Here is a 24,618-nt window from a genome sequence, read left to right on the forward strand (position 1 = left end):
GTGTATATAATTTAGTAGATTAATTTTGACTATGAATATATAACTTTTAATTCTTTAAAATATAATTAGAGAAATAAATTCATTCTTTTTTGTAGTGTCAGTATTATTCTGTAAGAAACATATTTATATTATTATTCATGTTTTACGAAGATAATAAGAGGTACTCTCGCTTTCACTCAAGATAATGAGTATCTATGCCACGATATTAAATGTAAAATGTAATTAGATTTACTTATTTTTTAATTTTATTTATGGATTGCTGACATTCAATATTTTATTGCAATTGCAAGTTAAAACTCCAAACTAAAATATTGGTATTTAAGTCATCAATTTTAAACATATCTTTCATAAATAATATTTAATATTTTTTTTTTTCTGTTATTTCGTAAGATATTCACTTTTATTTATTTATTTTTTTTTTTTCGTCAAATTAAGGATTGAGACCAATCAATTTGTAATCAAGCTCAAGCTATATATCAGTCTATATTATTGCTTATGATTATTATTATTCTTATATATAACAACTGTAATCACCAACATATTGCTTTTAACGGACGTGCATCAGCAAATTTCCATTAAGCAAGAAAGGTGAAATGTGAAATAGATGTATCTTATGCCTACGTGCACGCTGCAGAATTAAAAAATCTTCGATTACATATAAGGAAACTCCAAGTAAAATCGGATACGTAAGATGTAACATTTATTGCTGGTTTTTGGGAAGAAGAAGAAGAAATGCAATTTTTTTGCAAAAATTATTCAGTTTATGATGGAAAAAAAATTAGCTTGATTCAAGCGATAAAATCTTCTTTTATAGAAAGAAGAAATAGTAATTATTTATGAATGGGCTAACCCATGCTAAGTTCATGTTAAATTTTTTTTTTTTAACAAATTGATCATTTTTTTTTTTTAATTTTTCGTTTTTTTATGGACTATAAAAAAAAAATATATCAAAAAAAGATAAAATAGAAATTTTATCCAAAAACATGAGAGCCAAAATTTTTTTCAACTTTAAAAGGCAAAAAAGCTATCAAAATTTTTATTTCTTCCTTTCACGATATTTTTTATCATAAATGCGCCGTAAAAATAAGCAGAATCGAAAAAAAAATTTGATAATGTTAATTTTTTCATGGGGGTTGATAGGTTTGACCCCACTTGCAAATAATTACCGAAAAGATTGTAAACTTTTAATTTCTTGACTCAATTAAATTTTATTTGATTAAAAAAAATTTTTTTTTTATTTAAGAAGACCAAATCCTTCAAAATGATGTTTTTGAGAGATTTTATCTATTGCATAAATTTTTTTAACCAGTAAAACCATTACTTAAAATTTTCTTTGATCAAAACTCTATTTTTTATCTTATTTACTAAAATTTACTTATTGAAGAAAAATAAAATTCATTTAAAATATTTATCAAAAATGCGGATGTGATGAGCTTGCTAAAATATTGTAATTTAATATAATAACTAGGAACCGTATTAAAAATTTTTATATGCTTCAAGGAACAATAACAACGTTTCGTTTCATGAAAATTTGGAATAACTTCCGTATTTTAAATCCATTAGTAAAACAATGTTGTTGTTGAATATAATAATAGTTTTATAAAAAAAAAATAATTTACTTTAAATTATTACAAAAGCTTCAAAACAATTTTGTAAATTTTTCTGATACTTTAACTAACATAAAAAATTGAAAAAATTACGAATAATATTTTTATTAATTATATTTCATTATTTTTTTTTTAAATTAAATTGAGAATTATTTTTTTTTTTTTTTTTTTCATTTACAAATCATAAAAGTTACTACAAAATAGATAACATTCATATTTTTAAACTTACGTTGATTTGCGTAATTAGTGACTTTGTCTATGGATAGTTTTATTTGAACTAAAGCTTTTGTATTTGCATTTGTTTGAAGATATTGATAGTTATCACCGACATGACTCACAGCAAATAGTATCACAAGTCATAGCTATTGGGCAGAGCTGGTTTTTTATTATTTTATGGGTACCTTATTCCACGCTAAACAAAAATAAAACTTTATCGTAGTAAAATTTGTGCGTCGCAATTTAAAAATTTAAAAACTAAATATTTAAATTTATTAATAATTAGATTCCTGTTAATTTAAAGTTAATTAAAACTCTTGGTAGCGAGGCAATCTCTTTTTATACTATTTGTTTAATCCCATGATAGTCTCTACAAACATAAAATCTTTTTATTAATGGATTTTAACATCAAAAATATAAATTACATAACAGTAAATATTAATAAAGGCGTTTGAAGCACATTATTGACTTAACAATATTTTTACGATAGAAGTCATAAATATTTATCATTTAAATGGTATCACTCATAGGTTTAACATAATTTATTTGAAAACAAAACCATAATATTTGCTCGACATAAAATTAATAGATAAAACAACAAAAAATAAATATTACATAATTTGCTTGTAAAAATATTATTTTATATCTTATTTAATTAAACTTCTATAATATTATTATCCGGAAAATCTTCCTTTGACTATTATTGTGTTTCTATTAGTTAATTATCTATTGTTAGAGAAAAATATTCACATAATAATTGTTTAAGAGTTCTTGGTGAGAATATTTTTTAATTTTTTCTCAGTTAATATTTAATTTGTTTATTCATAATTATTAAATTTCCGGATATTAGAGTTTGCAATTTTTTTTCTTCTTCAAGTACTGTTATTAAATTACTTGTACAAAATTTTTGGCCGGTTGATTTCACTCAAATAAGCAGACACAATTTTTTTCATTTTTCTTGAAAAATAAACTAGATTTAGAAAATTATTTTATGAAAATTAATTTGACAGATATTTAATAAATTGTAGGATTTTTTTAACATATAAATTATGGTAAAAAAAGAAGAAAAAATTGACATGTAGAAATTTATTTTTAAAAAATAATTTTCTGTTAAATTAAATTAAAAAATTATCAAGTGACTACTAACGTTAATATAGTTATTTTTAAAAAATTGCATTTATAATTTTTTAGAGCTTCTAAAGATTAAATTTTGAAATAAACTTTTTTTGCTGTAAGTAATTTATTTTCTTTTTTTTAATTATGGATACATTTTAAAATAAATAGATGACATTTTTAAATTTTATTTGAAAAAAGTGCGAACTGTTTGATAATTTTTACCTTTTTTTGGATAACCCTGATTTCAAATTATTTTGTATGAAAAAAATAAGAATTTTCTCATATTTACTAATTTCATATTAAAACTCATTTGATAAATTTAATTAATTTTTAAATAATATCTTGAAAAAAAGAAATTTCAACATTATTAATATGATTTCAAAATTTCGCGCTAATCGACAATATTCGCGCGAAAATTTGAAAACTTTTATTTTTCTTATGTATCGAGAATTTTACGCGCCTAGTAATGACATCTTACTTGAAATATTTTTACTACACAGTAAAATTAAAAAAGAAGACAAAAAACGTATCGTGTATCAAAAGATATGTTATTAGCAATAATAGAAAGTAAACACACGTGTTTGTTTTATTTATTGCATTAATTATTCGGAAATTGATAATTTGAAGATCATATTTTAAAGTATTTATTAAACATCCGTATTGTACATGTAATTAAACTATTACTAATTACGGAAAATCTTAAAGAGAAAATCATGTAAGCTTATGATTTTTTTATTATAAATTTGCAACAAAATATGTTAAATATTTTATTAGTTTTTTAGTAATTTTAATGTCTAACATTATAGTTCCTTATAAATCTATATAATTAACAATAAAAATAATGATTGCAAAGTTATTATAAGTGCTTAACATATAGCATGCGCAAATAACCTAAAAGTGGTAGATGATATCAAAGTGAAAATATTTAATAATGTTTTATTTTCTTCATTATAGATATAATTAATAATCAAGTTGAATTAAAGAAGATATATAAATTTCATTTAAAGTGTTTTATATATATATTTACAATTATTAATTATTTTTTAGTATCTATGTTGAAAATTCAAAAATGAAAATTAATTTAGCCGATGTGTAATAATTTTAATAATTTTTCTAATAAATAAATTGCTGCATAAAAAAATGGGTATTTAGAAATTTTAATAAATAAAAAATGCAATTTTTTAAAAATAATTTTTCGAGACAAATTTTTTTGTTAAATAAAATTAAATAATAGTCAAGTGACAGCTAACTTTAATGTCATAAAAAAAATTAAATAATTCCATTTATTGAAATTTATAAATAAATACAATTTTTTCAAGACAGGTATTTAGTAAAAGAATATTTGTTATTTCTGACAGGTGTCAGAATTTAAAAGACTCAATTGTTTTTTGGATTTTTTTTTTTTTTTTGTGATAATAATTTGATAGATATGTAACTAAGCAACCTTTAAATCTATCTTTCAGTTTTTTTTTCGTATTATTTATTAAGAAACTATAAATTTTAATATAATTTTATATTCAAATGAATTATAATTTATAAAAGCTTGTTGACTCTTTAGAATTCTAATTTATTTCTCACGTTATGTCTTTTACTCACATAATTTCAAAGTAAATTAATAAATGCAGTGTAGTTATCAATTATAACTAAAATATTGACTTTTTTTAATTTCAGGTAAACATTAAATGGTCATTATATTTGAAGGTTGGAGCATTACTAATTATTACAATGCTGACCGAAAAACAACGCCTAAGAATAAAAAAAAAAGAAAGAAAAATAGCTGCATTCTTGGAGATTGCAAAACTTAATGATGAAGATAAGGCAAAAGCACTTAAGCTTAAAAAATCCGTAAGTTCAGTTATTTATTTTTAGTAAAAAAAAAAAACAGGTTTTTTTAACTAATACATGTTGTCAATTATCGACGTTTCTATTTGTAGATACATTGTGATATTAATTTAGTATAAGATAGGCTTTTGTAGTTAATTAAGAAACGTATATTAATTGAATGTTGTTTAATTATCAGTATTATCACCCAGAACTACTGAAAAACTTTATTGTAGTCACAAGTAACACTTAGAAAAAACAAATTGTCAATTTAACAGGAGATCGAATTGTTCAATATAATAGATGAAAATTTTTTTTTCTAATAAATAAATTGCTGCGTAAACAAAATGAGAAAAAATAAATATTTAAAAATTTTAGTAAATTAAAAATGCAATTTTTTTAAAATAATTTTTCGGAACAAATTTTTTTGTTAAATAAAATTAAAAAATGGTTAAGCGATAGCTAACTTTAAGATCATTATGTATATTAGTCATTCTTCTATCATAATTTTTTTTTATATTAATTTCTCTCAAAATTTTGTATTACCAATGTGTACAAACGTGAGCATTAATGCCTGGGTTAAAATTGCATGAGAGTTAATAAATTTTCAACCCAGGCATTAATGCTCACGCCTGTACAAAGCCGATAAGTATATATAAATAAATAAATAAAATACTTTTGAAAGATAAATTAATGACTTGAATAAATATCTAATTTATTGATGTTTTTATCATGATTATTAACAAAATTTTGCTTTTAGATGGAGTCATGTAATTCTAACAATGAAGACAAAGTATCTGCAGTTCAAAGTCCCAGGAGAAAGCGAACTTGCAGTGAATCCCAGAATGACGAAATTTCTACGAGCTTAAATGAAAAGAATTCAAGTGAAAGTAATGAGACTGAGCAAGCCAACAAAAAGCCTCGTTTGATTGGTGAAGAATACCAAAAACTTCGACAACAGCTTCGAGAGCGAAAGAAACTTTTGACATCGATTCCACGTTTTCGTATAAAAGGAGCCGGTGAAAATGCTAGTCTTACTAAAAATATCGATCCCCGAGATCGTGTTCCAATTTTCCTCTCCGACATTCAACATCTTCTGATGTATTCGTTGGTCGGAAATGACGCGCCATATTCACCATCCAGGTGGTGTCACTTAGAGAAGTACAACAAAGTATCACATACTGTTGTCTTCATAGTAGAAGGTCTTTCTATGTATCACTTTAGCTCATACGAATCTTTATTTCCCAACATAACTGATCTTCTTGAACATCGGTTGGAAGTAGTAACACCAGCGACGATAGGAGGGTCAGTAATAGAACAATTAGCAGCAGTTCCGTTGACAACGTCGGAACGAAAAAAATTAATAGATAAATATGGATCTTTGTCATTAGCTGAGAAGAAAACAGGGGATATTGTTAAATTACTTAAATATGTATTTCCAATGCAGTCACCTGTTCGAAAAAATTCTCCAGAAAATGATAAAATTGAAGACAAAATTATTGAATTACCGCCTGGTGATAAATTTCCACGCACACAATTACTTTTGTCTCTAAGTCAGCTTATTGATGAAAACTATCCTCTGCGATGGCCGGGTGCTTTAGATTCTAAGTACAACAATTATATAAATACAAAAGATATTTATTTAGAAGTTACACCCAAGTCTCCTATGTTTGGACTCGATTGCGAGATGTGTATAACAACAGAAGGCCGGGAACTTACAAGGATATGTATTGTAGATAAGCAGATGAATGTTGTATATGAAACTTTGGTTAAACCTGAAAATAAGATCGTTAATTATTTAACTGAGTACAGTGGTATTACAGAAAAATTATTGGAAAATGTAACTACAAAGCTGTCTAATGTTCAACAAAAAATTAAAGAACTGCTACCATCTGATGCAATTCTCGTGGGACAAAGTTTGTGTGTTGATCTTGATGCTTTAAAAATGATGCATCCTTATATTATTGATACGTCAGTTATTTTTAATATTACTGGTAATAGAAATCACAAGTCTAAATTACAAGTTTTAGCGCGTGAATTTTTAAATGAAAGGATTCAGGAAAAAAAAGGTGGTCATTGTCCAATTGAAGATGCTCGAGCTGCATTAAAATTAGCCCAATTAAAGTTGGCTAATAGTATTGAGTTTGGTGATGCTTTTGTAGTTGGCCAACAAAATTTAGAAGAGATGCTTAGAAAACAAAAACCAGGTGATAATCTAGTGCGTGATGATGATAGCTATAGTTTTGGAGTAACGATTTTTAAACATGTTGCGAAAGATAAGAAAACGGTGTCGATTGTTGGGACGAAGGAAGTATTAAATGACTATTCAAAATACTTGATGACTTCTTCTTTGTCAATAATGGACGACGCAAATTTTAGCAAAGATGATAAAGTAAGACTAGTTACTGGCAATTCGAATAAGCACGTGGTATCACGTGCCAGTGAAATTTCAATGGAACATGCTCTTACTATTTGTCATGTTAAATTAACGCCTGAAAAAATATCAGAAGAAAATTTAGAAAAAACTTGTCGAAATATTAATAAATGGGTAAATAAACTTTGGGAACGAATGGCGGTTAACGGGTTGGCGTGTGTTATTTTTGGCGGGCAGAATAATGCAAATGGTGCGTGTTTCTTGAATTTAAAAAAAGAAATAAAACCATTGCAACTGTAATAATTAATTCAATTTATTATTTTTACATCTTGCTCAGGCTGACATGAATCTTACGCGAAGAGATATCGAGGTCGACTATCAACTGACGCGCCTCATATTTTTTATATTCATATTTGCCTGAGCTATGTATAAATGAATCGTTTGTTGTCAATAAACGTTTTATACTTCACTTATTTTATTTTTCTTGTTGTCAGATACTTGTCATTCTGTTATTGTTTATGTTTTTGCATATTTATACAATTGTTAATAATATTTAACGGATAATTTAATTATCAATCATAAATTATCTGTTAAATCGTACATTTATGATTTAATTTTTAAATAATATTTTTTTAAATAATTTTTAATCATTCAAATAAATAATTATTAAATTAATGGGTTGCATGGGTTTTTTTTAGAGATGTTGTAGAATTTAATAAAACATTAAAAAAAAAAAAATCGATTTTTTTAAACCGTGAAACCCATGTAATTCCTTAAAGGAGTATTTAAATAAACTTGTTTCCCGCTTTAGAGCCATGACAATAGTTAAGGGTTGTCTGGTGTCTCAACAGTGTACTGTGGTGCCACATTGATTATTTAAGTACTCTGAATTTTTTATTTATTGATTATCTAAAAGATTATATTTTTTTAGAAATGAAATTTTATTGTTTAATTATCAAAATCAAAGTAACGTAAATACTCGTTGGAAAATCTTATCAACCTGATTTTGCATAGAGCCATAAGAATAGCGGCGAAAAGACTCTGTATCACATTATCTTCAATATTTCATGTACTTTCCGGCCGACAGAGGACACAGTCTTACAGTCAGTCTAAATGAATTACATTACAATCGGAGTAGAGGTAATATTGACCATAGGAAATGTCAATACTCAAAAGTACAAGGTCATTTTGATAATAATCAAATAACTTAATAGCTATGAGTTTTCAAAAAATAATAAGTCATAAAAATCGCACAGAATAACGATTCATTTATTTGATTCGAGCATACGTTGTGTATCATTCTTGTAAACATTCAATTTCATCAAGATAGGTATCTGTTTGGTCAACATAAATATCTGTATAGTCAAATTAACTACACAAGGAGTCGCTGTCGACTACCGAATCGACGGAGCTTGTGCAAATGCAATTTATAATACTATATCGTCATTTTAATGGTCCACATTGAAAATATTCAGTACAAAATTAATTAATTAATTAAAGGTTTACAAATAAATTTTATTTAAAATTTTAATTAAATACAGATAGATCGTTTAATGCAAAGAAATGATTTAAAGTCATAATTCAACATTGCTGATAAAAAATTGCGATACTTATATAAATTCTGATTATAATTAGGTGTTTTTTAATTTTAAACAAATGTAAATTTTGAATTGTTAACATATTCAATAAATAGAAACTCAAAAAAAATTTTTTTACTCCGAAAAAAAAAATTTTTTTTTTTGGAGTAAAAAATTTTTTTTTGGGTTTTTATGTACTTTAATTATGTAATATTGTAAATATTTTGTAAATTGAATGTAAAATTTATATTTTTTTGGCTTAAAACACTCAAAAAATTGAAAATTTCTAGCAAAATTTCGGAGTTGTTTTTATTGAACACGTGTTTTTACGTATCTCAAGCCCGGCTAGCTCAGTCGGTAGAGCATGAGACTCTTAATCTCAGGGTCGTGGGTTCGAGCCCCACGTTGGGCGGTTATTTTTGCCTTATTTGCATTTTTAAGCCATAAAAATTTCATTATATAAGTCATACTTAATAGTTTTGATTTATAGCCAAGTAGAAAACCGTAAAACTTCTTTTTTTTCCACAGAAACAGTAATCTTTACTTCATAAACAATATAATTATAATTTTATGTAAATAATAATGCATAAATAAAATCAAATATATCTGTGGAAATAATAATAGTAACAATGAGAAGTGAATTATTAACTTTTTATAACAAAGTAATGAATTTTATAAAAATGTCGATGAAATATTGGAGCGAAAGGTCTCCAACGCTTTCGCAACATTAACACGTACTTGTGTTTTTATATAAAATTTTTTATTCGTATTCTACACGCTGTTAGTCAAACAGATTTTTTAGTTAAATCATATATAAATCTGTTTTTATATAATTAAAGATATAATATCCAAGACGCCATTCCCTTGCGACCTCGGAAGATATTGATATTTTATTTGGGTACTACTGGACCTCAGTATTGTATGTTTACTCTCGAGGTAAACAATAATTTATTATCAAGTTTCCTCAATACAAGTGTTCAATATAATTATTTATATAAACGGAGTTACTGTGATCTAAGTATCAGCCAATGCTGTTACTCGGTAAGTCCTTGCCAGTAGTTTAATCTCTTCACCATAAATTATTCTCAACCACCCATGTTCGTTTTTATCTAAAATTAAATGCGTAAAAAACTACCACTGTAAAAAATGTGAATCCTTTTTACAACCCTCAGTGACCTATTTCTTCCCCTCGTAAAATTATAAACGACAGGGAAAGTTAGGTGAGGCCTAGGATCGACCTAGTACTTATATCAAGGAATCGATATACACATTACAGTTATGCAGGTCCTGGAGGGTGAATAAGAGGGTTGCTTATTGTAATTCTTAGAATTCGAATACTATACCGCACTTGTCAATGTAATATTGTACTTACTTGGCAATTTATTTTTAGTTACTCCGACGCACTGGGGCTCTTTTTTAAAAATACTTCTACTAGTATTTAGTTCACCGTTTATTTTAAAAAAGTTTATGTCGATTTGTAAGTTTTAAAAATATAGCTTTCACCTTGACCTTGAGCTCATTTTTTGGTTTATTGTTTACTAACATTTTTTTCGGAGTAGATCGATATATATATAGCTACGTATGAAGTTTTTGAAATTTAAAAATTTTTTAATCTATTAATTTATAAAGTATCGAGAACTAATTTAGTATTTTAATCCTTTACAATTTATTTTAATTTACAGGATGAAGAATATTTTCTTTATAAATTACAAAATTTAGAAATAATATTTTTGATTAAGATTTTTCAAGATTAAATCCAAAACAATTTATATTGTACATTTTATATATTTCCTGTGTCTTCGCTTTTTCATGTTTTTAAAAGATTGAAAATTTCTTCTTTCGTGGTTTTATTTGTAAACTTTCGGATGAGAAAAGATAGTTTATTTTAGGAAAAAGTCAAAGCCGATGCATACTCTTGAAATATGTATAAATAAATGGTAAAAAGTTCAAAGTTTTATTTCTTCACTGGTTTTTACAAAAAAAATGCTCAACCCAGAAGACCTCCTTAATTGATTTAATTTTGACTCACGAATATTTGACTTGGTGATAAGTTTTAGCGATTTTATGAAAGTTTAAAATAATTTTTGAACTTTATTTGAGGTACAATTTCTAGAAATCCATCTATTTTATTTCTTCTCATGATAAAAAATAAGAATTTCGTTGCCTGCACTTTTTTTACAATATTTGTGTAAAGAAGAAATCACCCTTACAGTCAACCAGATAGAACTCTATTTGAAGGATTCAAAATTATTACCAAAGCTTTACATTGTAAAAATCACCAGTTCAATAATCAGATTTCACTTTTTTAAGAGCCGGTCTCTATGATTGCAGCTTTTCATTTCTTTTCTAAACAAAGAAGATTTAAAAAAAAAAAACGCGCCGCTACGTCAAAGATTTTTTAATGATCTATTTTACATCAGAGCGTTTTTTTCGAAATTCTCATTTTTTTAGAAGAAAAACATAAAACTGCAATTAGCTTTATCATCACTTTTCTAGAGGGTGATTTTTTTTAATTTTTAATGCAGCAATAGTTCAATTATAAATTATTTGAATGACCCAAACATTCCACACTGAAAAAAAAAGAGTATAAAATTTCAATGTATAATCCAACAATACTTTTGTAATAAAAAACAATTTGAAAATCAATAAAAATAATTACAAAACTGAAAATCTGAGGTAATTATATAAAAGTAAGGATTTCTTTTCTGAAAAATTAAATAAATAAAAATTATTATCTTTGAAAATTTTGATCCACAAACAAACGATGATTCAAGTGAGTAACTTAAATTACTTCTGAACAATTAAAATTTTCAAGTCCATGAATAGTAAAAATGCAATAAAAAATAGAATTTTACAATAATTGATACTTTTAATAAAAGTATATACAAAGTAACTTGTCTCCTTAACAAAACGCAAATAAGTCCACCTTTCTCGGAGTAACAATGAATCCTAGAGTAATTATAGAGTATCTTAACAACCGTGTATTGAATGTAAATTTAAATTTGCCGACAGTTTCTCGACCTCAAACTTATTTTTCTTCATTACATATTTCCAATCTAATCCAATATATTCTTATCTTATTAATATTGAAATACCTAGCATTATAGAAATAATAATGAGGGCTGAAAAGGCCTAGCGTCTGCGCGATGTAGCTTCCTACTGGCTATGAATATCACCAATGAAATAGTCCACCGGAATGTATGGTTCCGCACTCGTGCAAATCATATGCTCATTGTAGCCCCAGTCATCGGCCAATACACATTATAAGATTACCACCGCGCTACTAAATTTATTTTAAACAGTTTTTGTTATCTATTCTGTGTCACACTTGGTTGAATTTTTTTTAATAGCAAACAGTGAGTGAAGGTAATAGTGCATACATTCAAACCACCCTTTAACGGAATTTCATTTTATTAACCAGGTAATTTAAAAAAAAATTTTCCAACTTTAAAAACTCAATTTCTAGATTCAATTCTAAATAAAAAAAATTTTTTTTTTAAAGAAGCTATTAATTTAATAGGGGGAATTAATTTAATAGTTAGTAAATGAAAAATTTTAATTTTCAAGGAAAATATCTAAAATATTTTTTTTTTTTTTTTTTATTAATAAAATCTCTGATAAAATTTTACTTTTTTTTTAATATAATTGAAAGAATAAATATAATTTATTATTAAAAGAAGAAATATAATAAAATAAATAAAAAATAATACATTGAGTAATTAAGTTTAACAAGACCAAACATTTAAATGCCGTACACTATCTTTAAATATGACAAGAAACTTGTGACTTATAAACTCCTTTTTGTAGTCGTCGCCGCTTGTTTGTAATCGCTGATAATTATCCTTCTTTATTTTATTATTATTATACGTGTTTATAAATAGTAAATTTTAAAATTAAGAGTCGTAATTTTTCGCTAATAATAAATAATAAATAAAACTTAGAAGTAAAATTTTCCTAATCCTGTCTGACTAAAGTTTACTTTATCTACTGCAAGTTTTTTGCGTAAGATTTATATTTATATTCTTAAAGAAAGAGCGAAAGAAAGAAAGACAAAGTAGATGAAAGTATAGTTTAGTGTTTCGCAATATCAAACTGTACTCCGAGAGTATTGATCAACCTCCGAGGGGTTGACGTTATGTACGATTTCACTCCTCTTTCCTCTTTTTCCATAACTTTTCTTTCCCACACAACTCTATATCTTGATGAAGTGACTCAGCTATTTAATTATCGGTTATTAATTAATTTTATTTATTTTCATAACAACCACATTGTCAATTGTACTAATTAAATAATTAAAAGAAGCTATATTGAGTAATTGTATTGTAAAAATGATTCATCTGGTAGCACGTGTCTGTAAATAATAAGAGATGAATTAATATTATTAAAAGTACCAGGTGCTTCGCTTTACATACCCTTTTGTTAAACAAACGTTTACTCTTTTTACATCTTATTGCTAACACTTGGCTATAAATTTCCATAAACTGGCGGAACGCATTGCAAAAGCTGATAATTGCCGATGTTTAATTATTCCAAATCAACCTATCATGTCCCGTACTTTAACATCAATGTCTTGTTCTTGTAAAATACTGTGTTTTAAGTCGGTAGATAAGAATTTTAATATTAGTAATTGGTAAATTTATTGTTTTCTTATTTTTAAATATTTAGCTAGTTAAAATCGATTTTAAAGTTACTAAAAAATTTCGCGTTATTGCGTCAAACAATCTTGTGTTGAATATTTAATATTTTATCTGTTAATTGAACATTTATTTGCGTTAATTTTTTTAAATTAACATAAAAAAGTGTTAAATATTGAAAACAAAATTTTTTAATATTTGAAAATAGTTTTTATATAGTTTGCGTAGTTAAATTAATGTGAATTTATAGTGAAACAATTTTTTTATGAAAAAAAAAAAAAAATTTTTTTCCCACAAAAAAAATATTCTTACAATTTTTTTTTAACACTGAAACTAACAATATGAATTTTTTTTAATTTTATAACAATGAATTTATCATGAAATAAATTTAATAAAAAAATTCCACATGTGAAAATTAAAAAAAAATTATTAATGACATTTTTTAGGATTTTTTTAATTATAATTGACTTGTTATAAAAATTAAAAAAATTGACAGCTGTCAGTTACCTTCAATATCTTTTTTTTATATTTACAGTAATTCACTTAAAATATAAATCTAAAGATTTGTAGAATTTTTCTTCGCTTGATTTTTAAAAATTGAATATTATCATTATTTCTGAGTTAAAATTATTTTTTCAGGATTTTGAAGATAGTTAAATTAATAAAATGATTAAAAACGAAAGAAGTATACTTATAGGTTTATTATATCTTCAAAATTTTATTTAGTATTTTGAATTGAATTTAAGAACACATGTTTTTCAGATATAATTCAAATTTAGTGTAAGTTTTTTATAGAAAGTAAAATTTTTGGGTAAAAATTGATTAAGCATTGTTCAAAAAGATTAATTGATTTTATGTCATAGAATCATTTATAATTAATTTAAAAATTCAGTCACATACTCTGAACTATAAATTTTTTATCAGAAGACTCATAAGTGAGTAATTGGTCATCAATATAATTATGAACATGTATAAAGAATATATAAACCATTTAGAAATAAGAAACAATTCATTCTATGACGCAAAAAAAAATTTTTTTTTTAAAGAATAATTTTTTATCCTTGTCCAAAAAATTCTCAATGAAATAAAAAAAAAATTAATTCTTCATCTATTAAGCCAGAAAATAGCTTAATTATATTATTTGTAAAATATTAACGCAAGAATAAAATAATGATGTTTTAGTTTTAGTTTGTATAATACTATTGTTGAGTTGGTCAGGACTATTATCCATGTCCTCATTCAACATCAATACACTATAGATAAAAAGTTGCACTTGTTAATAATTATGTGTTCACTAGCTTATTAACGTGGTGATAAGCCGTGGAGTTTGTTGTTTTTATGGCATAAAACGAAAAAAAAAAAAATATTATCACACTGAATAAAAACATCAGCGCTGACTCACAGCATATAGTAGAATTCCGTCCATAAAATCTTCTATTAGAAAATTATGATAGCATAAAAAAAAACTGTTCTAAACTCAAAATGCCCTGAGGCTGCTTAGGATTTTCTTTACATTTAATTCCATGATACATCCAGAGTTTCCGTTGCTTTATAATACAGTTTCCCTCCTACTATTCTGGTTTTCTTCCATCGCACTATTCCGATAGTAAATACGGATCAACCGGATGTTTTGGTTCATTCAATCCAAAGAAACTCGCGTACGTTTATTCTACTGCTTACCGCCGTGCAGTGCAAGTGTCATATTTTATATCGTTACTTACTCCAGAGCCCGAGTGTGAATTTAAAAAATGTACATTATCAAATTATGGATATACTCTAAGAGATTCAAATCTCGTAAGTAGTTTTAGCACTAATAAATTAAAATCACATATTTTTATTTAATAAGAAAAAAATCTGCATAAAACATCTTTAAAAAATAATAAGTTACCAAACGCTCAATGATTTTATTAGCGAGCATATTTTTTCACACATCGGCACAATTGTTCAGGAAATCATCACGTGGATGCTGAATATTTTCGCACATTTGTCTTATTGTTAAATTGTCCTTACAATTTTCTCCTTGGATAATTTTTGCGCATTTATTTAAGTTAACTCTCGACTAAACTGTTGTACAAGGTTTATTTTTTTTTTATTCCAAGACTCGCCATTAATTTAAGTTTTATAAGTTATTTATTTGTTTTAATTTAAATGAAGTTTTTAGATTAATTTTTCAATTTTTAATTCGCTGCAATTTTTTAAAAATTGATAATTAGTTATATTTTATTGAATGTTTTTTTCCAATTACATTTTTCTATTATAATCGGTTTATAAATCTTTAATTCATAATTCCTGGCCCATCGTTAGAATTTAACTTATTTTAAATCTCTAGACAGAAAAAAAAATTTACTTGAATCAAGTAAATAATTTTGAAGAATTTAATCTTCTTGGTTTGAGTTTAAAAAATTTTAAACTAAAAAATTTCACTTGATTTAAGTACATTTTATTTGATGTAAGAATTTTTTGTCTTGATTCAAGACAATGAGCTTCTTCACAATTATTTTCTTGGTTCGAGAATTTTACTCTTGATTCTAAGTTAATTTTTTTTTCAGTGTATTTATCTAAAAATTGATAATTAGCAGCTAATAATTAATAGCTAAATTTGTCATTAAAGACAAATTTTTGAACTAGGGAAATAAAGAATAAAGGGAAAAGGGGAATCTTACTCAGTGGGAATTTTTCGGTAACCGAAATAAATAATTCGGAGAGCCTACACAGAAAAAAAAAATGTTCTTGAATCAAGTATATATTTCTGAAGAGCTTAGTATCCTTGGTTTGAATAAAAAAATTCTTGATTTAAGGAAATTTTACTTTATTCAAAAATTTTTCGTCTTGATTCAAGATAATTATCTTCTTCAAAATTAAATTCTTGGATCAAGAATTTTTCTCTTGAATCAAGTAAATTTTTTTTTCTGTGCAGACGGAGCTTGAACCCGCACACAAATATTATTTGAACTTTGAAGTGATAAACAGTATTGTATAAACAGCAGGATATCTGATCGACAATTTATTTAAAAACCTCAGGATGAAATTAGCTTGAAAGCTCTAAGCCGTTTAGTCACCATTAGATTTTATTATTCTCTCTATAAAACCTTGGAATTAGATAAAGTCCGTGATATTTAAATTTCACAGATAAACGCGGCAATTCAAAAAGAAACAGAAGGACCTCGGCCCTTGATTTATTCGGATCGATCACTACACCATTCGTCACATGATTTACGACTAACTAATATTAATATCAATCGTATCTTAGATTCAATGCATAAGCATGGCATTGACATTCTGCTGTAGTAAAACCAATACCAGTACATAAGGACTCATTCAATCGTGCTCGGTTTATTTACCTCCATACATCAACATGTTTTACACACACAACATACGCGCGGACATCTGTGCACACTGTACGTTTTACAATACCCACTCATTGACAATAACAATAACAATACCATTGAATACACATACTCATTTAATTATTATAGTTCTCTGGGAATTTTTCTTCCCTTAATTTTAAATTGAAGCTATAGTAATACAGTAGACTGCGAAAATGCGGGTGCTATTAATTTACTTAAATTGGATTATTTTATTTGAATTGAGTAGTTAAGTAATATAAGATAACTTTAAGTCTTATATCTAGACTCTCATTGGTTTATTTTTAAACTTAAATTCATGACAAGTAGCCAAGTATCACGTCACTATTTAAAAACAAAATATCATTTATATTTAATGGCTATCTAAGTCGTAAAACTGCTGTAAATATAAATATGACTCATAAAATTTAGCCAAATTTTTAATTACTTTGTAAAATTTGAAAAATTGATCATTTTACATTAATGTAAAATTAGCAAACACTTGGACAATTTTTTTAAAAATATTTTATTTAAAGAATAAATTATTACCAAGAAAATATTTTAAAAAATTTTGTTTTTTTTTTTTTCTAATTTCTTTTTTAATTGAATTTTTTTATAATTTAATTGTTAAAAAATTGTATCACGTCATTATTTAAAAACAAAATATCATTCATATTTAATGGATATCTAAGTCGTAAAACTGCTGTAAATATAAATATGACTCACAAAATCTAGCAAAATTTTTAAATACTTTACAAAATTAAAAAAAAAACATATAATTTTACATTAATGTAAAATTATATTTAATTTAGCAGACACTTGGACAATTTTTTAATATTTTATTTAAAGAATAAATTATTGCCAAGCAAATATTTAAAAAAATTATTTTGATATATTTTTTTTAAATTTCTTTTTTAATTTAATTGTTAAAAAATTATAAAAATTGTCGAAAATCTTTTAATTTCAATATCATAACTTAATGAAGTATATACGTATAATAAAAAAAAGATTTATATGACAATAAATATATAAAATACGAGATAAGTGCTGATGTATACAATACGTTTGCACACGTACATAAACTCAATAGCTGATGACTGATGGTACTTCGATGTTGACCAATCAACTGATGAATAAATTTTCTTCAGTGCAGCATCATAATAATTTTTTAATTTTTACTCTTCCATAACACCATAAAATAGACAGAAAATCATTGCTGGATCTTAGAAACTGATGTGTTAAACACCTGCAGATGCTTATATTTTAGATCCCAAGGCTGGCACACGTCTATTTTACTCCGTACGTTCTTGTATACTGTACCACAATAATATGTCCTCAATACAACTGATGCAATATTTCTTCACTATAATTTATAAAAACAATAATTTGTCAGTTCATATTTCTTCTTTTTTTATCTGAAATTAAGATGTTTTTCTATTTTTAACTTAAGTGAATCAATGATTACTTAAAAAACAATAAAAAAAGGTACTTAAAATTTTTATGATGGGAGTGTCAGTTTGCTACATGCTGCAAACAAAACCAAGAGTGAGAACTTGTGGTCTACACTCCACATATGAACTCTACCACGATCTTCCTGATAACAAAAAACTCTTTTTTTAATAAAAATTAATTTTTTTAAGTTGGATCTAGATTTTTTAAAATAATAAACCTTAAAATTAGAGACAGGTGTCGTTATTACTAATTTAATTCAAACAAGGATTTAAATACTCCAATTTTATAATACTAAAATTGGCCGTTTTTAATTTTATGATTTTTTTTTTTAATTAAATTATAACTAAAAAATTTTTTTCATAAATTGCACTTATAGATTTTTAAGTTTTTTACAAATGAATTTTTTTTTTTAATTTTTTTGTTATAATTTATCAATAAAAAAATTTTTATTCTCCGCTAACTTAATTTTCATCACAATTTATAATACCAAAGTTAGTCGACATTTTTTATTTTTTTTTAAATAATTAAATTAGAACAAAAAAATATTTTTAAAAAATTCCACTTACAATTTAAAAATTTTTTTACAAATAAAAATTTTTTTTTATTTTTTTGTAATCATTTTTTTAATGAAAAAAGATCTCAAAAATTTTTAAATGTCTACTAACTTAATTTCCATAACAATTTTATATTTTTTTCGTTATTTCTCGAACATACACTGAACTCATTATATTTCGAGACATATTTTATGTTATTTGTGTTTCAATTGAATTTTTTATATTTATTATCAAGCAATATTTAATTCCCTGGAACACATTCCTTTATACTTCTCATGAGTTCACCCGCTTGAATGGCCCTTACGAATTGTTTAGTAAACAATCGCATAAACCTCGACTGACTGACGGAATGCGTCAATGTTCATCGATAGAGACCGATGCGAGTTACTCTGACTCATATGAGTAATAAGTATAGGAACTTCACAGAGTAAGAGAAAAAAAGTCGGAGGGAAAAGAGGACATATCACATAACATCGACATGTACTCTTAGTTGATTTCTCGCAGTTGAAAGAGAGCACTCGTTTGAGAGAACGCTGTGGATTAATTACTTCTTACTCAAGCAAAACAAATAGCTTATCAAAACCCACTGTGTCTTAAGCTTTGCAATGCTAATTTTTGTGTTCAGTTAATTTGTTTTGTTCCAACAAAATGCGCCGAAATAATTTAAGTAATGACATTTATTTTCATTGTTATTTGCTCAGTTGGTTTAAATTTAGTAATTTAGTGCACGTTAAATTCGTTGCTGATTCAATCGGTATTGCATATCATAATATTGTTTTTTCAGTAGTTTAAATAAACAAATCCTTGTAAATATGTAGCGAAGAATTGAAGATTAATTTATATCCATTTTTTTTTTTTTTTTTTTTTTTTTAACATATATAATGGGTTTAAGTATGTGCGCTGGAAGAAATAAATAATAAGCTAAGGCATTGCTATCTGTAGCAAACATTGCCAAACCCTTGTATGATTTAGATACCAACCAGCGCGATATGTTTTACTGGTGCTCTGTGAAATCAATAGATAGAAGAAAGTATTTTAAGCAACATACTTAATAAAACGTTATTGATGATTGAGGCTTTTATATTTATTGCTAGTCGCTGTGCAGAATTTAATCACCATGATTCATTTAATTAATCCATTAAATTTATTTAATATTGGTAAAAAAAAAAACTTTTAAATTAACTTTTGAGTTTCTAATTCATTTTATTAATAAAGTTATTATTTTTGTGTTTTATAGGAGACGGTACGAAATGTTACCGGAAGCCAACATGCATACTTAAGCCAATCAAACGGTTTTTCCTAAAAACCAGAATACCGCCGATCACTGGGGACTGTTTGAAAAGCATGTCCCAGGTTCCATTAATGACTGAGGACCGAACTATTGAGGAAAATAATCCTCATAATAAAGTCATCTTGGAAGTAAGTCTAAGTAAAATAAAAACTACATTGCAACTTAAGTTGCAATGTACTTTCTTAAATATTGACGTTTTTAAAGATATAAGCTCATCCCGGTGTTATACTCATCAAGAGCTTTCATTTGAGTACCCACATGCATTTTGATATATTTTTCATATATACATATATATAATATATATAAATATATGAAAAATTGATGTGGGTACTCAAATGAAAGGTCTCGATGAGTGTAACATCGGGATGAGCTTATATCTTTAAAAATGTCAATAGTTCTCAAGATACAAGGTAGTTTATTTTTATACTGTTGTTTCTAATAAAAATAAATGAACTAAAAGGTCGGTATACCTGGAGACACTTGGAAATACTGTGTGGACCGTCAAGCATTAGCAGACAAATCAGAATGGTTTCGCGCGTTGCTCATGGGTGATATGGCTCCCCCTCCAAGTAATCCACCACCAACTATTTGCTTGCAACACGTCGAAAAACGGGCTTTTGATCATCTTTACAAGTATGTAAATTTTATTTTTATAATAAAAAATGTTTTCAAATTTTTTTTTTTTTATTCTGCTTATTTTTACGGCGAATTTATGATAAAATATGTCGTGAAAAAAAAAAATAAAGATTTCGATAGCTTCTTTTTGCCTTCAAAAATTGGAAAAAATTTTGGCTCTCGTTTTTGGAAAAAATTTCTATTTTATCTTTATTTGATATATTTTTTTTGAAAAGTAGATAAAAAAAAAACAAACAATTTAAAAAAAAAAGTTGAATATCACAATTTTCTAAAAAATGTATAAATTTTATTTGATTTAATTTTAGTTATAATTTTTTATTTTTCTAAAAAACATATATCAATAAAATCAAATAGAAATTTCGTTTAAAAAAATGAAAGTTAAAATGATTGACCCCAGTTGTACATATTTACTAAAAAAAAAAAAAAATAATACTATAGTTAGCGGTCAGCTATCAATTTAAAAAAAATTTTTTTTTTAATTAATTACAATAAAAAAAAGCTTCTAAAAATTTTCATTTGTAATTTTTATTAATTTTTACATGTGAAAATTTTTATTAATTTTTTTTTTTAATAATTTAATTGTTATAAAATTCCAAAAAAATTTTTAATATCTGTCAACTTCAATGTTACAAAAAAAAAGACAAATTTAATAAATGCAGTTATAATATTTTAGATACTTTAGAGAGGAGCCAATAAATTTCAATTCTGTTTTAACCGCAAGAGCAACTTTGGATGCTGCTCATTACTATCTTTGTCCAGAGCTTGCAGTAATAGCTGTCGATTATATAATAAAAAACTTAAACTCTTCGACAGTTATTAATGTGTATCATGGACTGAGTCTCTACGCTTTACCTGAAGCTGAAGAAAATGAACAAATTCCTTCGGCGCCACCTGAAAATGATGCTGCTGAAATCGGTAAAATGATTTTAGTAATTTAAAATTACAATAAATTTTAAATTATAATATTCACTGATTGAATTTTTTGACCCCAGCTATAGCATGTACCAGGCTTCTGAAGGCATGTCTGACAGTAATTGATTCCGCACCGGATGAAGTACTTCGGGAAGAAGGTTTTGAAGAATTGACTGTTGAGGAAATAGCGAGTCTTGCATCAAGAGATGACCTCAGACTTGCTAAAGAAAGCATTCTGTTTGAAGCTCTTGAGAAGTGGGCAGCATCAGAATGCAGAAGACGTGGCATCGAGCCAACGTCCCACAATAAACGTTCAGCGGTTTCCGATGAAATTTGGTACAGTGTAAGATATCTTCTTATGAATGATCAAGAGTTTATTCAAGGTCCAATGGCTAGCGGTATCTTGTCAAGCGAAGAATCAGCTGCAATTGTCGCTAAAATTCTTGGGCACAGCAACCACCAGGATAATGATCAACTGGCTCGGTGTATTGCGCCATACAGACTGTCGACGACACCCCGTGGACGCAAAACACCTACGAAGGCTAAGTTTGGGATGAAGCCTGGTAAAAAAGAACGGGAAGATAATAAAAAAAATAGAAGGAAAGAATGTACTAGTCAAGGTCAGCGAGCTTGCGCCCGCGTGGGCGACTTGGTTGTTCGTGTTCTCGCTTGTGTTTTCGACTGATCAGATGTGAGACCCACAGAGACTATTAGGTTTATTTTAATTATATTTTTATTTCAGCTTGTAGTATTTTTATTATAGAAAACTTTTATACATCATACGTGATATCAGACTGAACATTTTTATTTAATTTATATTTTTTTTTTTTACTTAAAAGATACAAAAGGTCTTGTTGATCTCAAATAAATAATTATTTTAATTATTTTAATAATATATAGGTAATTCAAAGTTTTATTAATAATGTGCTTATTGAGATCTATTAATTGGATTTTTATTATTATATAAATTTTGTGACATCTCGTAACTGTTTTTTATTGTACGCGATAGTTAGACTATTCAATGAATTTATTTCAAGTCCTGTGTGACTAATAGTAATTTAATATGTGATGTTATATGTGTTTTAGATGTTTTAACTATATTGTAAAATTGTTTTGCACGTTAATTGTCTAACAAAAACTGATTAGGAAATTTTTTTGAAAAGTTATGGCTGGTCCAAAAAATAATATTTTCGTTGGACTTGATAATTTATTAATTTTATCTTAAATTAATTTTTATTGATTTTAATAAATTTATTATTGTAATATTGAAGTTATTTCGAGTAATATGTTGATGTACGTACATGTGTATACATGCAATATATGATTATTGTTGTCTTGTCAAGTTCATGTTACCATTAATAAATATATAAATTTATCAGAACAGTATTATTTATTATTTTTTTGTTTAAACTTTCCAAAAGTGATATTCAAGGAAAGGAGAATTTTTATTTTTTTTTTTTTTTTTTAATTAAAATAAACAATTATCAAAAAGCTATTCATTTTTCCGATGGTGAAATCTAAAAATAATTCTTGCAATAACTTGGATGAAAATAGCGGCTGTATTTCATGTGGTAGGATAACATTTTTCTTCACAGCGTTTCATTACATGGCAGCTTTATTTTGGCTACGAGCACAGAATTATATGAATCTAAGAATATATAATGATAATAAATATTTTCTCTGGCGTATAAAATAACGAAAGCTCTTTGGAATTAAAAAATAAAAATTTATCAAGCCTTCCTGAAGTTGTAAATATTCTATATTTGAATGTTACTCATTTATAAAAAATTTATCGTCTTCTTTTGGTTCATAAATTAAACTGTTAATTAATGCTTACTAGCAACCTTGCAGTCACTGTGTGACTGCCGTCACTTATGAACTATAAATAAATAAAATTTTGCTTTGTTAAATTGCACGGTAATTTTTTAATTGTTGACGTTTTTAAAGATATAAGCTCATTCCGATGTTACACTCATCAAGAGCTTTCATTTGAGTACCTACATGCATTTTCATATATTTTTCATAAATACATATATGTATAATATATATAAATTTATAAAATATATGAAAAATTGATGCTGGTACTCAAATGAAAGCTTTTAATGAGTGTAACATCGGGATGAGCTTATATTTTAAAAAATGTCAATAGTTCAGAAGATATTTGTTAAATTGCATTGTACTTTCTTAACTATTGACGATTTTGAAGATATAAGTTCATCCCGATGCTACACTCATTAAAAGCTTTCATTTGAGTACCCACATCAATTTTTCATATATTTATATATATTATATATATGTATATATGAAAAATATAATGTAAAGTTAATAACACGGCTGTTAAAATTTTCAACATTTTTTAAAGATTAAAAAAAATGTATGCTTAACTCAAATTGATTTTTTTTTTGGTATCAAACTTTTTATATGTCTTAAGTCTACAAAAACAATAAAATAATTTTACAGACATATATTATGACTATTATATCTATTATTGAATATTTTAATGTTCTTGTAACCAATCGCTCAAATTTAGAATTAATAATTTATATGATTTATTTTAGACTTATTTTATTGTAGACTTCATATCAATGAACTTAATTTATTTTTTAAAAATAAATGCATTAGATAGAATTCCTTTGTTCTACATTTTTTAATGTAGCTTTAATAATCAAATAAAAAAATTACTTTACCGAATTATGACTATTTATATCTATTATTAAAAGCTTTAATGTTTTTGTGATTAAAAAATATCAAATTAATGATTGTCTATTAATATAAATTTAACAGTTTTATTTTTCACCGGTTTCAATATATTTTCTAGGATCTTATTATTTTCTGTAAAAATAGTTTTTAATCGATATCTATATCTGATAAATTTTTCTTCAATCAAGATTCTATTATAAAAAAGTTTCACATGTAAAAATTAATAAAAATTACAAGTGAAAATTTTTAGAAGTATTTTTTTATTATAATTGATTTATTAAAAAAATTCTTAAAATTATCAAATGTCTGCTAAATTACTAGTTAAAAAAAAATCAAATTTGTTCAAAAAAATGATTTTATAAAAATTGCATTTTTAATTTAAAA

At 25.6% G+C, this 24,618-nt stretch overlaps 2 protein-coding genes, 1 long non-coding RNA gene and 1 other non-coding gene across 8 annotated transcripts; 3 read left to right on the forward strand and 1 right to left on the reverse strand.

Moving 5' to 3' along the window:
* The first annotated feature begins 3,468 nt into the window (after positions 1–3,468).
* Positions 3,469–7,603, forward strand: Rexo5 (RNA exonuclease 5). Its single transcript, XM_074237934.1, has 3 exons — positions 3,469–3,654; positions 4,611–4,784; positions 5,521–7,603. Exons 2-3 carry the CDS (start codon positions 4,665–4,667, stop codon positions 7,432–7,434), a joined length of 2,034 nt encoding a protein of 677 aa, XP_074094035.1. The 5' UTR covers positions 3,469–3,654; positions 4,611–4,664; the 3' UTR covers positions 7,435–7,603.
* Positions 7,604–9,050: 1,447 nt separating this feature from the next.
* On the forward strand, positions 9,051–9,123 carry Trnak-cuu (transfer RNA lysine (anticodon CUU)). Its single transcript has one exon. It is a non-coding gene; the product is annotated as a tRNA-Lys (tRNA).
* Positions 9,124–11,932: 2,809 nt separating this feature from the next.
* Axed (BTB/POZ domain-containing protein axundead) lies at positions 11,933–22,915 on the forward strand. Of its 5 annotated transcripts, XM_074237950.1 has the most exons (6): positions 19,205–19,362; positions 19,668–19,852; positions 19,933–20,114; positions 20,447–20,619; positions 21,296–21,537; positions 21,615–22,915. In XM_074237950.1, exons 2-6 carry the CDS (start codon positions 19,813–19,815, stop codon positions 22,217–22,219), a joined length of 1,242 nt encoding a protein of 413 aa, XP_074094051.1. In that variant the 5' UTR covers positions 19,205–19,362; positions 19,668–19,812; the 3' UTR covers positions 22,220–22,915. The 5 variants fall into 5 exon arrangements, with proteins under 5 accessions (XP_074094054.1, XP_074094055.1, XP_074094050.1 ...); XM_074237953.1 differs by lacking the exons at positions 19,205–19,362; positions 19,668–19,852 and adding an exon at positions 11,933–12,132; XM_074237954.1 differs by lacking the exons at positions 19,205–19,362; positions 19,668–19,852 and adding an exon at positions 11,943–12,077.
* LOC141524223 (uncharacterized) lies at positions 12,346–14,882 on the reverse strand. The gene is made up of 3 exons (XR_012478678.1): positions 14,748–14,882; positions 13,124–13,297; positions 12,346–13,062 (listed from the first exon to the last, which is right to left on the reverse strand). It is a non-coding gene; the product is annotated as an uncharacterized LOC141524223 (long non-coding RNA).
* Positions 22,916–24,618: the final 1,703 nt, after the last annotated feature.

Source organism: Cotesia typhae, unplaced genomic scaffold (genome assembly GCF_013202065.1).
Source record: "Cotesia typhae breed Kobodo isofemale line unplaced genomic scaffold, CoteBio_Ctyphae contig_22, whole genome shotgun sequence".
In the NCBI taxonomy this organism is placed as follows: domain Eukaryota; kingdom Metazoa; phylum Arthropoda; class Insecta; order Hymenoptera; family Braconidae; genus Cotesia; species Cotesia typhae.